This window comes from Engraulis encrasicolus, chromosome 15 (assembly GCF_034702125.1).
Source record: "Engraulis encrasicolus isolate BLACKSEA-1 chromosome 15, IST_EnEncr_1.0, whole genome shotgun sequence".
In the NCBI taxonomy this organism is placed as follows: Eukaryota; Metazoa; Chordata; class Actinopteri; order Clupeiformes; family Engraulidae; genus Engraulis; species Engraulis encrasicolus.
This window is the reverse complement of record NC_085871.1, coordinates 11,517,740-11,532,739: the sequence shown is the minus strand read 5'-3', so window position 1 is coordinate 11,532,739 and position 15,000 is coordinate 11,517,740. Positions and strand designations below refer to the sequence as shown.

General features: G+C 44.4%; 1 protein-coding gene across 1 annotated transcript in view; it reads left to right on the top strand.

Moving 5' to 3' along the window:
* utp20 (UTP20 small subunit processome component) overlaps nucleotides 1–15,000 on the top strand; it is a 51,168-nt gene that overhangs the window by 32,085 nt on the left and 4,083 nt on the right. Inside the window, exons 41-59 of the mRNA XM_063217046.1 lie at nucleotides 279–367; nucleotides 739–1,067; nucleotides 1,376–1,515; nucleotides 2,093–2,249; nucleotides 2,661–2,759; nucleotides 3,295–3,462; nucleotides 4,868–5,034; nucleotides 5,394–5,535; nucleotides 6,100–6,216; nucleotides 6,459–6,629; nucleotides 8,527–8,658; nucleotides 8,794–8,904; nucleotides 9,153–9,232; nucleotides 9,640–9,709; nucleotides 10,172–10,354; nucleotides 11,394–11,525; nucleotides 12,632–12,764; nucleotides 14,173–14,369; nucleotides 14,544–14,615. Coding sequence (XP_063073116.1) covers nucleotides 279–367; nucleotides 739–1,067; nucleotides 1,376–1,515; nucleotides 2,093–2,249; nucleotides 2,661–2,759; nucleotides 3,295–3,462; nucleotides 4,868–5,034; nucleotides 5,394–5,535; nucleotides 6,100–6,216; nucleotides 6,459–6,629; nucleotides 8,527–8,658; nucleotides 8,794–8,904; nucleotides 9,153–9,232; nucleotides 9,640–9,709; nucleotides 10,172–10,354; nucleotides 11,394–11,525; nucleotides 12,632–12,764; nucleotides 14,173–14,369; nucleotides 14,544–14,615 — 2,689 coding nt within the window. The remainder of the gene's footprint in view (nucleotides 1–278; nucleotides 368–738; nucleotides 1,068–1,375; nucleotides 1,516–2,092; nucleotides 2,250–2,660; nucleotides 2,760–3,294; nucleotides 3,463–4,867; nucleotides 5,035–5,393; nucleotides 5,536–6,099; nucleotides 6,217–6,458; nucleotides 6,630–8,526; nucleotides 8,659–8,793; nucleotides 8,905–9,152; nucleotides 9,233–9,639; nucleotides 9,710–10,171; nucleotides 10,355–11,393; nucleotides 11,526–12,631; nucleotides 12,765–14,172; nucleotides 14,370–14,543; nucleotides 14,616–15,000) is intronic.

The following is a 15,000-nucleotide window of genomic DNA, read 5'->3' as shown; positions in this document are numbered from 1 at the left end:
ATCCAGGTCACTGACGATGGGATTTAAAGGTGCACTGTGTACTTTTTTTCAGAATTGATGCTGCCCATTCACACCTTTTTCATGAATACTTACCAATACTTCGCAAGCATTCAAGAAAAGATATATACAATATGGCAATAGGCAGCACAGTAGCAATACCTACTCTGGCCACCATACTACACAGTGCACCTTTAAAGCCACCTACTTCCTGTTCGCTGTTGTCTTGTTCTTTGCTCTCATATTGTGATTTCTGTGTTAACGTGCCTCTCCTCTGGCAGCCTGCTGGTGACTGTTTTAGAAGCATTCCACTTTGACCGGGAGACACTGAGTCAGGAGATCGAGGCTGCCAAGGCCAGGAAACAGGCCGGTGAGTAGGCTAGTGGGTATGACTGCGTGTGTGTTGCATGTGCTTGTGTTGGTGTGCAGTATGCGTTTGTGTGACATTAACTGAAACTGTTATTGCACGGTGTTCTGTAGAGCTGTACAATATAAATCATTATAATAACTAAAATGAATAAAAGTCAGTGAGAGAAAGCTCCAGTATACAAAAAGGCCTAATCAAAGTCAGTTGGGTCATATTTCGGAATGTTAAGTATTCATGTTCTTTTGGGTCATTCCTTTTTTTCAATCCAGTGCCTACAGCACTTTTAAGTTATAGAACTTACATTTTAAACTAAATATTTGACTGTACGTGTATCCTTCTTTTACTCATTTGGATAATGTTCTGCTTGGACGCAGCTGCTGTGGAGGAAGAGGTTGAGGAGGAGGGGGAGGAAGAGGAGGATGAAGATGAGGATGAGAGTGAAGCTGAGGACAATGCAGAACCTGACTCTACAGACGCTACCCAGACAGAGAATGGTGCAGTAGCCATGGACACGGAAGACTCATCCACCAATAAGGCTAGCAACCAGAAGAAGGAGGCGGGGCCTAAGAAGAATAAGCCAACGCATGTTGTCTGCACGGGCCTACCACAGAGCATACAGGAACTGGAGACTCTGATTGGCACTGTCCAAAATACGGTCACCCAGAACATCCTGCCACGCCTACACAAGTGCCTCACTGCCAAGGTGAGGACCTGGCGCACAATGATGATGTCATCATACTGTAACTGCATACAAACTGATGTTATACAGATGTACATGCATGGCATTTGAGGAGTTCAGCGGAAAAATGGGCATAATCACAATTTTTTCAAGTCATATTCCCAGTTGGTCATTGCATTGAACCCTAGCTTTTACTAAATGAATCCTGGAGATAAAGGAGTACATCTATATCTAGACACATTTTTAAAACACGCTTTTCTGATGTTTGGTTTTGTTTTACCATGCCTAATTTCTAACGCTTAATCGAGACCTTTTCTCCACCGTGTGTCCAGGTTCAGAGGGATGATGAGCATAAGGCAGTGAAGTCAAAGGAGGTCAAGGAGGAGGAGGTGGCCCGGGTGCCCATCGCCTTCGCTATGGTCAAACTCATGCAGACTCTACCGCAAGATGTCATGGAAACCAACCTGCCTGGGTCAGTGTGTAAAGTTGTGGTCAAATATAGCAATTAAAACTTAAACTTGCACACTGAAAGTATTTTATGGCAGGATAGGATGACGTTTCGACTGTTGTCTTCATCAGATTCTTCAACAGTCGAAACATCATCCTATCCTGCCATGGAATAACAAAAAAAAAGAATTTAAGGGTGCAGACTCCTCACTCTGAAATTATAGTTAGCTTTTGTCCTGCACCTTTTCCTGGGATGTGCCTGGGATCTTCACCTTCAGCAAAAAAATAGCAGTGTCTTTGAAAAGACAAGTAAATATCGAAGTTCTTCAAATAAATTGTAGCTCCATGCACACAAATGTATTTGGGGACATTACACATTCTATTTCAAAGCAAGAATAAAGGAAAAAAATATCCTAGTGCTTTAGTTTACTTTTGCTTTAGTTTGCATTAGTTCATTACTATAGGACAGATTCATGAAAAGATCAGATTTTTGTGAATGGGCAGCATACATTTTGAAAATGAAGGATTAGCATGACATACTCTACTACAACTAACCAGTAACCGTAGATGCTAACTGAGTTGCATGCGTTTGGTTTGAACAGGGTGCTCCTGAAGGTGTGTGTTCACCTGAGGAGTCGTTTCCAGGAGATCCGAGACGTGTCCAGGAACACCCTGGTGAAGATCATCCAAGCCCTGGGCTCTCGCTACCTGAAATACCTCCTCAAGGAGATGCATGGCGTACTGGTGAAAGGATACCAGGTAAGGGTGTGTGTGTGTGTGTGCATGTGCGTGAGTGCATGCATGCATGCAAGCGCATGTGTTTTTGTGTGTGCACGTGTGTGCGTGCATCTGTTTGTTCATGTTCTCATTACGGTCACATTTTGTGCATACAGTGCATGCTGTACAAAAAAAATCAAGGAAATCGTAAACTGATTAAAAGAAACTGATACCAGTTAAAGTGTGTATTTGTGCGCTGTCCTCAAACTCTCTTCACGTCTTGCTAACAGACGATTTGACAGAATGAATCAAATCTTAAGTTCAAACTCATTTGTCAAAACCATGGTCATGCTCATAAACATGTTCATTTTTTTGGTTCATCTTTAGCTCCCTTGGTTGCAAATGCCCGCTGGGACATGTAGTTGATTTCCTCTCTGTTCTGCTTCCTCTCAGGTGCACGTTCTGACCTTCACGGTGTACCAGCTGCTGTCTGCCCTGAAGCCCTCGCTCTCCGGGGGAGACCTGGACCCCTGCCTGGGGCTGCTGGTGGAGGTGCGGGGCGGGATTGCCTTGTTTTTATCACATGCTTGGACTTCTTTCCATTGTCCTAACTCCCGTCATCCCTTGTGCCTTGTGGTTTCGTGATAACAGTGCAAGAAGTCATTGACGACAGAAGTTTAATTCATTTGCAATTTGGATGTTGAATGGGGGAGAAGTCCACCAAAAGCTGTTGTGGCTAGGCGGACAGCAGGGAAACTTTATAGTTTTCTCCATGGAGGCGGGACGTCAGCGGAGCGCGAGGCCACCTCAAATGAATGGTTGTTAAATCGGGCTTGGCTTGGGTTTTGAACCCGTTTTGTCATCAGTTAGTAGATTTTTGACACTTTTTGTGTCTTGGAGCTGTACAATGTTTTTTTTATCTCTATATTGTTTGTCGTATCTATATTGTTCACTGTTGCTACTATGCTGACATCCAAATTATTTTGGAGTACTGCAAGTTATTCCAAGGCGTTATTCAAAGTATTGTCGGTCTTGATTGGTTTAGACATTCAGTATCACCTGATCTGATTGGACGGTTCTTCCTCAGATGTGCAATAACGAGCTGTTTGGGCCTGTGGCGGAGGAGAAGGATGTGAAGGGCATCGTGTCCAAGCTGATGGAGGCGCGGCACAGCAAGAGCGCAGACTCCTACGAGTTCCTCGCACAGTTCTCCAGCCAGGAGAGAGTCACACAGCTCATACTGCCCCTCAAAGAGGTAAACACGCATATTCATCTAACCATGTGCCTACTTCTATACTGTCTGCTGCTGTAGTTCTCCAGCCAGGAGAGATTCACACAGCGTATACTGCCCCTCAAAGATGTAAACATGCATATTCATCTAACAATGGTGCCTACTAATATAGCCAGCCTGGGTTCCCACAGTCATGAAAATCATGGAAGTCATGACATTTTGTAAATTCAATGAAAGCCTTGGAGAAATCATGGAATTATGCTCTTGTTTTAACGCGACTACAGCCTTCATTTACAGTATCATTAGCTTATTATTTATTATTTCCAAATTAATTGGCAAGAAAAAACTAATGGTTAAAAACTATATTGTCACACCATAGGATGACTTTAAAGGGGTCACATTTCATATTTAGCCATAAAAATGTGCAAAATTCTACACATTACGGTGCCGAGAATTCATGGAAAATGCACCCTCAGTCAGGAAAAAGTCATAAAAAGTTTAGAAATTTTGTCTGTCAAAAAGAGGGGGAACCCTAAAGGGCCATACACACACGTCGCTGCTAGTTACTCGCTCAGCGAATGAACTCAATACAATGTCAATGTTCCAGCGAGACTAGCAGGCGAGTAGGCGAGTACTGTACAAGCGATGCGATGTGGGCGGATACCGAGTTGAAAATATTTTATCTTCGAGCGAGGCGAGTAAGCGAGTAACCAATTGGAAGGCAGAATTCGGTACTTCTCGCCTGTTCATTGGCAGTTAAAGCCGCGGGAACTTTCAGCGAACGTTCCATGAAAGAGAGGCGAGTAGGCGAGGAAGCGAGAAGCTAGTAGCTAGTAAATAGCAGCGATGTGTGTACGGCCCTTTACACTATCTACTACTATAGTTCTCCTGCCAGGAGAGAGTTGCCCAACTCACATCCCCACTCATAAAGGTGAAGAGGTTCTACCAACCTCACAGTCCCCCTACTATACTAACCCCTGTAGATGTACTAGGGCTGTAGTGCTGGAATCTTTTTTCTATTTACTTCTATGGACTTTCTATAGACTTGCTAGTATTTGGACTCCGGCTCCACCACTGGTCTTGCCAGAATCTGTTTATTTTTAATTAGAACACTGACCATCATCGTGGGGCTTGATGACCAATCGTAGGCTTGTATATTTTCACATGCAAGGCATTTGTGTGTCCTTTAAGCACTGCCGTTATTGTCATGTATTTATCAGACTGACATGTGACTCAGTCTCTTGACTCTCTGTCTCTCTCTGTGTCTCTCTCTGTCTCTCTCTGTGTCTCTCTGTGTCTCTCTCTGTCTCTCTGTCTCTGTCTCTCTCTCTCTCTCTGTCTCTCTGTCTCTCTCTCTCTCTCTCTCTCTCTGTCTCTCTCTCTCTCTCTCTCTCTCTCTCTCTCTCTCTCTCTCTCTCTCTCTCTGTAGATCCTGGAGAAGACCATGAGCCTCAAGGTGTCTCGGCGCGTACACATGGTGCTGAGGAGAGTAGTTGCCGGGTTACTGCAGAACCAGGTGATGACTCCCCAGACCATCCTGATGCTCAGCCACGGCCTGGTCAACGAGAGCCTACCCCTAATCACACAGAAGAACAAGTAAGATATACACACACACACACACACACACACACCCATCTGATTGTGTTGATTTTTCTCTCTTTCATCCATCATTACCGTTCACATTCAACACACGCTTTGTCAATTTCCCATGTAAGAGGCATTTTAGAGAAATGGGTTTGTACAGTGGTCAATTTTTTCCCAGTGCCACAGTGTACATTGAGTTTAAATGTCGACCATTGGCTGCTGGAAAGGGGGATGCAGTGGTGCATTTCTCAACTTTTACTGCAGACAAAGGAGGGGAGTGCAGCAGCGATAACATTGTTAAGCAATAAAGAATCAAGAAAAAAATGCAGCGCCCTTGACTCCCTTGACGTCGACCCTTTCTTATGTCACAGGCAGAAGCCCCTCCCTCCCCCGGACCCCCGGCTGGCCCCGCCCAGCTGCCTGCTGTTGCCCGCGACGCCCAAGAGAGGCTTCCAGAAGGCGGCCACCAGCAGCAAGACCAACACACACATCCTGGTGGAGACGGGACTCAGTGTAAGAACAAAACACACACGTTGATGATAATGATGAAGATGATGGAAATGTCTTTAGTCTAGAAGTAGGTTGCTGTTTTGATTCACATCTAGAAGAGACACATGTAGGTAAACTATTCAAGTACTGCTTGAGCAAGTGATCAGTGTGCAAGTGATCAGTGTTAGCTGAAAGTGTCAAGCATGTCGAGCTCATTTTTTTGCCAGTTTGAGCAATGTACACAGGCTGGCTACTAGAAGGTTTAAGATGTTTGGATTTCCGAAAAGAAATGTTAAACAGCTGTTAAAACATTGCTCAACGTCATCAACAATTGTATGTCACCATAGTTGGACAATGAGGTGCTGTGTGTGTACTGTGCCCATAATAACTCTTTGCTATTGACAACCGCTTTGATCAGTGCAGTCATCATCAAATGCCTGCATCATGTTTGAATAACTTTGCAACTGCTACATTTGTGTCTGTGTGTATGAGCAATTTTGAAATGTGGGCATGAATAAAGAAGTAATGTGTGTGTGTGTGCGTGTGCGTGTGCGTGTGCGTGTGTGTGTGTCTTGTCCCCATGTGTAGATGCTCCATCTGAGTATGAAGTGCTCCAAGGTGAACTCCTCAGCAGCAGGTGTAAAGGAGATGTTGGATCCATTCGTGGCTCTGCTGCTAGACTGCCTCGGCTCCAAACACGTCAAGGTAAGTGTGTGTGTGTGTGTGTGTGTGGGTGAGTGTGTGTGTGTGTGTGTGTGTGTGTGTGTGTGTGTGTGTGGGTGAGTGTGTGTGTGTGTGTGTGATCAATACCGTTTGTGTGTGCGCGCGGGCGCGTGCGTGCGTGCGTGCGTGCGCGCCTGTAGGTGATCACAGAGGAACTCCAGGCATTCATTTGATAAAGTGCAATGTTAACGCAATCCGATGTAATTTAATGTCGCCCCCTGCAGGTGATCACTGAGGCACTGCAGGCATTCATCTGGGTGCTGAAGTTCCCGTTGCCGGCGGTGGAGCAGGGGGCGGTGCAGCTGAGCAAGCAGCTCTTCCTGCTCCTCAAGGACTACGCCAGCGCTGGGGCCGGCGGGGGCGAGAACTTCACCCTGGTGCAGAACTGCTTCAAGGTGAACCGTGTGGTGCAATGCGAAGAAAACCATTAGCCCCTGAAAGGTGCACTGTGTAGGATGGTGGTCAGAGTCGGTACTGCAACTGCGCTATTCGTTGAAACTGTGCTGCCTATTGTCAAATTTCCAAATTGCTATTTCCAATATCTTTTCATGAATATTTACTAAGTAATAAACTAACATTTACTTTAAAGTACAGTAAGTTTTGTCGCTAATGTCTAATGTCTATTACTGGAAATTCTAAATGCAGGACATGGAGAAGATCTCCCTTTCCATGTATAAAAAGTGCAATTTTCCCAGTCATAATGAATACTTGGAATTTGATGGTGGTGGTAAATATGTGTGAAAACAGGTAACATTTGTGAATGGGCAGCATGAATTCTGGAGATAAACTACTCTAAATATTGCACAGTGCACCTTTAATGCACGCCGTTCCACCAATAGAATACTGTAATAGTCATTGAAAAAAAACATACTTTACATTAATACACCACTATGACGATGCACTGGGCTTTTATTAATACATTAATACATTATGACATGGTCATTGCTAGGGGTGTAAATCACAGCCCTCATGACGATACGATACGGTATCGATTTCTTAAATCAGGGATTCGATTTTTATCGATACTTAACACATTCAATACCAGCCGTTTTTTGGAATTCAACCGTAGACTCCCAGACAATTTCATCATTTTATGTCATTTTTTGAAAACCCACCGAATATTTTGTCTTCAACCCACAGACACATGTCAGGGCTTGTTTGAAAGCCCAAAGACTCAGCTGTCTGTATATTTTTACGGTTTGTTTCTAGCTTGTTTCATTCCGAAGTTATGTCACTTTAAGCACGCACTGGTTTAGGTAAAAATAGCGATTTTGAACATTCGAACTGAGATAAAGCCTTTTTTGTCAGGGGTGCGCTCTGACTCTCCGAGTTTAAATTGCGGGTCTAAATGCATTTTCTTGCCCAAAGAACAACTCCAGTACCTTCCAAGTAAACTACTTTGATGCAAAAATCACCTGGTCAGGCAGTTCAGAGCATCTGAAATGCTAGCTAGCTAATGTCACTTGACTGGCAGTTTTCGTTCTGTAGATAAAAGTAGACGTGCCAAAGTACTCACCCAAAAGAAGGTTAGTTCCTGCTGTGTCGCATGCTGTTTTTCATTACAACCTTCCATTTTACACCTATCCTGATGGCAGCACAACTCCTTATCCTTCCATCATATGTTTAGGAACAGGCTAGCTAGCAAGGGCTGTGCTGACAGGACATGCTTTGTTTTGATGGTCTAGGAAGTAAATGGAGACGTGACGTGACGTGATCAGGAAGTGGTCAGAGACGGTTTGATTCGCTATTAATAAAACTCAAATACTGTGTGTAATAAAATGCACAGATGATGAAATATCCAGATCCTGACTTTGTAGGAGTTTTGACTTTGTAGGTGTTTTCATGATCTATGTCAGTTCTGTTCATCACATTATTACGAAAATCACACAGAATGTGAATTAGAATGTGTAGATTCAGAATCCAATTAAAAAAAGTAAAAGCGTAATTATACGGTTTGGGAGCCAATGTATGGGAGGCAAAACGTATTTGTACGTGACTTGGTAGTGAATGTGTTAAGAATTCCCCATGATACGATGCGATTCGGTTCGATTCGATTTTTTCCAATTACTTTTCCAGTACTATTGTGTTATGGAGCTAGGGCCTTACACAGGGGCCAGCGATTCGATTCTTTTCGATACGATGCGATTCAATTAAATCGCCGGCCGATACTTCCGATACATCGATACATTTCGATTTTCATTTTTATTTACATCCCTAGTCATTGCCATTCTGGCAACAGGTTTTTATAACAGGGGCTTGCCTTCATTCTTCGCTTGTCCTCAACCCTTCCAGGCCATCACCATACTGGTACGGAGCATCACCAAGCACCAGATCACTGACACCCAGCTGCAAGTGCTGCTGGGATATGCGGAGGAGGACATCTATGATCACACACGCCAGGCCACTGCCTTTGGACTGCTGAAGGTAATACTCGATAAAAAAACCAAAAACGATAGGTCGTCTGAATATGACCCTCATGAAGCTTTAGAACATGTTTTGAATAATAATGAATTGTGCAGGAAGATTGTGTTTATTAAAGCATATGTCATTTCCTGTTAGGCCATCTTGTGCAGGAAGCTTGTGGTACCAGAGATGGAGGAAGTGATGAAGAGGGTAGCCAAGCTGGCTGTCACCGGACCCAGCGACCAGGTCCGAGTACCATGCAGACAGGTGAGCTCTCAATCTCTCTCTCTCTCTCTCTCTCTCTCTCACACACACACACTCTCACTCTCACTCACTCGCGCACGCACTTGCGCACGCGTGCGCGCACACACACACACACACACACACACACACACACACACACACACACACACACACACACACACACACACACACACACACAATTGAACACACAGTCGGTCTTCACAGGATTGCAGGTGATTAATTCATTGGGTTGTGTGTGTGCCATCTTGCAGATCTACCTGAAGTACCTGATGGACTATCCTCTTGGAAAGAAGCTGAAGAAGCATCTGGACTTCATTGTCGCTCAGCTCAGGTAGGTAGCTGTCCAAAATGCACAAATTATCTCCACCAGCAAGGAGATTGATTTTTGTTTTTTGTATTCTCGTGCCTGTCTGTTTGGTAGTCTGATAATTAGCTGGATCACACAGAAACTACTAGATGTTTTCTTTCTGTCTCCAGGATTTCTTGTGGCATTATTCTCCATTGCTAGATTGGATCCTTCAATAATTTATTAAGTTGCACTTGCAAATGGAAAGCACTAGGGGGCAACAGTCAGCGCCCTTGACAGAGGTCTATGCTGTCAGAGTGCCGTTTTAGTTACATATTCACTAGAAATTGACTTTATTGCACCTTTACAGTAGCCTTGAGTACACAAAGGCTTCATCGCTGTTTTCCTACAACATGTTTGACTGTGTTTCTCTTTTTATTGGCTGTTGACAGTTATGAGTACGACACAGGAAGGCAGTCGGCACTGGAGATGATGGCGTACATTTTCCAGAACTTTCCACAGGTATATCATAATATCATTGCTCTCGCAGTAATGACTCAAGTTGGCCCCTATGTCCCCTCACAGACGCACACAAAAATTACTGAGCTTCAACTGGTATCAGAATTAAATTTTCAGTTACTACTGCTTGGGCTTGTCTACATACATTTCTGGCCTAGGGATTTAAGCGAGACATGTCCTTATGCTCTTAAAATCTTTTTAAAAACCGTTGTGATCGACCATATCTCCGTGACTGAGCGCTTTCTTTATTATCCCCCTTCCCATTCTACACACGTTACTCAAAATATTTTTCGGGCCGGACTTGAAGCTGCATCCCCATCTGCTTCTTGCCCATTTATGATACGGTGCCTTAGCTTGTATGCCACAGCACTGAAATACAAGTTTTAATTTTGTGCTTCCAAAATGTGTGCATGTTTGCATGCATGTGTGTGTGTGTGTGTGTTTGTTTGTGCCTTTACTTCACAGAAACTGCTCCAAGAGCACTGCGGTCTGTTCTTTGTGCCGTTGTCGCTGGCGCTGGCCAACGATGACTCGGCACGCTGTAAGAAAATGGCCGCCTTGGCCACCAAGAGCCTCCTGGGAAAGCTGAGCACGGCGAACCAGAACAACATGTACGCACTCGTCAACAACTGGATGGAGGGAGACAAGGTAGTATATACAAACTGCTTGTACGTGAGTGTGAGAGTGAGAGTGTGTGTGCATGCGTGTGTGTCCGCATACTTATACAACCGCTCAAGGCTCATGGACTAATATGTGTATCTGTCAACAAAATGGAGACAAGGTTTGTGTTTGGGTATGTGAGTATGTGGACCAAAACATGAAGTTTACTAGTTGCTGCAACTGTGTGTTTGTGTGGGTGTGTGTGTGCCTGTGTAAATTAGTATTCCTACAATCGTTTGTCTCATTTATGTATGTTTGGGCTGTTGTGCCTTTATTGTGATAGGATAGTGAACAGTATTGTGGCAGTATTGTAGTGGGCAGAGAGAGATTGGGAAATGACCCAGGTCTGACTCGAACCCGGGTCTCCATACAGCCTATAATGTGGTACGGGTGCCCTACGCAGTGCGCCACACAGTGGCAATCCTACAATGACTGGCACCATTGGGGCGACACTCTCCCTCAGTGCCCCGCCCCCAACAGTAGTCCCAGCCCCGCGAGAAAAGATAGCAAAACCGAAAAAAAACCCCGCCTATCATTGCTGATAAAAAACACAAATTCCATGGTATTACAGTATTGCAGTAGCGGTAGTTGGCAATTTTTGTGATGTCGTCGGGTGCCATAACATACCCTTTAAAGGGACACTGTGCAGGAAATGGTCAAAAAAGCTACTGCAACTATGCTGCTCATTGAAACTGGGCTGCCTATTGCCAAATTTGATCTTCACACGTTTACTAAGAAATAAACAAATATTTTCTAGTGTGGTCCAAGTGCAGTCATTTTTGCAGCTAAAAATGGCTATTTTTGGAAATTCAAAATGGTGGACCATGGAGAAGATCCCCCTTTTCATGTATGAAAAGTGCAATTTTTCCAGTCATAGTGAATACTTAGAATTTGATGGTGGTGGTAAGTATTCATGAAAAAGGTAACATTAGTGAATGGGCAGCATGAATTCCGGAAATAAACGACTAAAAATCTCACACAGTGTCCCTTTGACATTTACTTTTGTGTCTGCCTGTGTGTACCATAGATGGCCTTGAGGCGTTTGGGTGTGCAGGCGTGCGGTCTGTTTGTGGAGGTGGAGGGGGAGCGCTTCGCCAAGAGGATGGACACCCTGCTGCGACTCATCGAGAGGGAGATACACACCGACAACTACGAGGACGTAAGTTTAACCCCTTAGCGCAGAGCCTCTGTTATATCCTTATTGTCACCAAAATGGTAACGATCAAGTCTTAATCACTTACTTAAGACTCTCTGCATTGTCATAGTAATGTTGTTATGCAATGCACCTGTTGGTTTGTTCATGATTCGTTCATGAAAGAATAACGTTATGATGGAAAAAAGAGGAGATATATACATTATGTAATGTTTGTTTATATTTTTGTATCTGTGTTGGTGTATACAAACTAGTACAAGTACTGCTCTTGTCATGTTCATGTGTATGCTCATCTTGGACAGCCGTGGCCTAATGGTTAGAGAGGTGATCTTAAGGTCAGAGGGTTGCAGGTCGAATCCCACCCTTACCTCTCCCGACAGGTCCATGCATGGCTGAAGTGCATTTGAGCAAGGCACCTATCCCCACATTGCTCCAGGGACTGTAACCAATACCCTGTAAATAACCAAGTTGCTTTGGATAAAAGTGTCAGCTGTCATGTCATGTCATGTCATGTAATGAAAAGAACTAGATCTTACTGCATCCCTGAAGTTGCATCCTCAAAGCAATGTGCATATTGATCAGAGTATTCAGAAGATTTGGTTCCTACTGAATATTAATGTGAGATCATATACAGCATAATCCTACCCTAAAACAGATTCGTGTTTTGCTTACATCCTTACTGAAAAGTTACACCAGTGAGATGGTGGCATGATTGGAGCATACAAAATGTTTGCTGATCGTGTGCTTCCTAGTCGAGTGTGAGGATGCCGAAACCCTTCAAGACAGACTATCAGCTGCTAGTAATAATCGGTCTAGGGAAACGGGAAAGTGATAACCTCCTGTTACTTCTCTAGGAAACTTGCACCTTTGTCACAAATACCCCAGGCACAATTTCCAATCATATTTTAATAATAATATGACCGCAATATCTTGCTAAAACCGACTTGAAAACATGAGATTTCTGCATTGAGTTCAATGGAGCGCTGTCAAACTGTCCAACCTCTGTCCGAGGTAGTCCTTTTGCTGCGCTGTGATTGGTCAAAAAGCACTTTAGGGCGGGCCTTAGCCAAAGGTGAATTGTGTAATAAGTGTGCGTGTGTGTGTGTTGTCAGATTGAGGAGGAGGAGGATGAGAAGGCATCTGACCGGCTGCTGTTCTGCTACCTGACCCTCATCACCAAGCTCATCAAGGACTGCGGATTCCTACAGCTCAGCAAGCCAAGAGACACACTCACCGGCATCTGGGGTACATGACACACACACACACAGACACAGACACACACACACACACACACACACACACACACACACACACACACACACACACACACACACACACACACACACACACACACACACACACACACACACACACACACACACACACCACCTCATCTCTTATGCAACAGAGAGAAATGCAATCAGATGCTCTGAAACACACACACACACACACACACACACACACACACACACACACACACACACACACACACACACACACACACACACACAAACAAGCGATTGGCAAAAACAAAAAAACAGCTGACCAGGTAGAGATGCTGATGAGCAAATTAAGCTAAACATCCCAGTGTTGTGTCAAAGGTACATCAGCAACTTCGGTAACCTGTTTGCTTTGTCACTTCTGATCCGAACGCATGGTAATGTGTTGTGACTGCATTACATGTTTTTTTAGTGGATTATCCAAGAAGCATATTCATTGCAGTGCATTAATTGTCTATTACTAGGGCTGGGCGATATGGAAAAAAAAAACTATATCACGATGTGGATTACTTTATATCGGGATAACGATCTATATCACAATATAGCACAATTACATACGTTTTCAGTTATTCTCTTTATTTGCGCTTTATTTTTTCATGTCGCAAAACAACCTTTCTTTAAATTGGATCTTTTTGTTGTTGTTTTTACAGTTACATGAACTTATAGTGTGTATTGTGACAACATGAAATGTAATTAAATGATATTCAATTGTATACAACTGATAAAATTACTATCACGATATAAACGATATAGAAGAAAGGTCACGATATACACTTTTATATCACGATAACGATATATATCGTCATATTGCCCAGCCCTACCTATTACTAATTCATTTCTGGGCATTAGCTGTGGTTCTACCACCTGACGCCTGAGACTCAAAAATGTCATTGATCTTAACTGTGTCCTAAGTGACATGGCTTGTCACGTTTCCTTGCCAGGTCACATCGAGTGCCACCTGCGTCACCCTCACTTGTGGGTGTGGCTGAACATGGCTGTGTGTATTGACTGGTACTGTGTACATTGTAACTGACTGATGTAACGTTGTGACATTGCTGTGCCATTAATGTAACATTGCTGTGTCCTTGACTTGACATTGCTCGTCATCTTTACTTGTGGGTGTGGCTGAACATGGCTGCAGGTCAAGTTTTATGTATTGACTGATATTAACTGACTGATGTCCTAAGTGACATGGCTTGTCATGTTTCCTCCCTAGGTCACATCTAGAGCCACCTGTGGCAGCCTCCCTCATGGGTGTGGATGAGGATGGCTGTGTGTATTGACTGGTACTGTGTACATTGTAACTGACTGATGTAACGTTGTGACATTGCTGTGCCATTAATTTGACATTGCCCGTCATGTTTTCTCGCCAGGTCACATGGAGAGCCACCTGCGGCACCCTCACTCGTGGGTGTGGCTGACGACGGCCCAGGTGTACGGCCAGCTGTTTGCAGCCCAGAGGCCCGAGGAGCTGCTGCAGATGTGGAGCAGCTCTACTCAGGAGGAGCGCAGCAGCAACGCGGCCCTGCCAGTGGCCACAGCCTTCCTCTGTAGCAACCTGGACAAGAAGGTGTGTGTGCGTGCATGCGCGTATGTTTGTTTTCTCTCTCTCTCGCTCTCTCTCTCTCTCTCGCTCTCTTTTTCTCTGTGGTGGAAGGTGTCGTTTGTGTGTTGTGTGTTTGTGTGTGCGTCCATGCGTCTGTGTCGTGTACCTTTTCCATGACCTGCTTTTCTGATGTCACAGATGCGTGAGCTGGTTCTGTCCTTCAGCCATCAGCTGCAGTCGAAGTTCCTGGACCCGAGCGCAGGCGACCAGGTGAGGGGAGGAAGGGCCATCTCGCTTGCATCACTTCCTGTTGACTATTTCCTGTTTCCTGTCACACGATGGGTGGATTCCAATATATGGACTCCCGTCCTCGGTCTGTGTGCTTGGGTTGTGGCCTCGCGTTTTGCTGACGCCCCGCCTCCGTAGAATACAATAACGTTTCCTCGCTGTCAGCCTAGCCACAACAGCTTTTGGGGGACTATTCTTCATTCACCACCCCGTTTGCATATGAGAAAATCAAGTTAGAATTGAGCTTTTGCGAGATATTGAAATACGTCATTATTAGAGATGCACCGGATCCTGATTTTTAGGATCCTGCCGCATACCGGATCCACTGCTTAAGATCCTGCCGGATCCGGAACCGGATACCGGATCC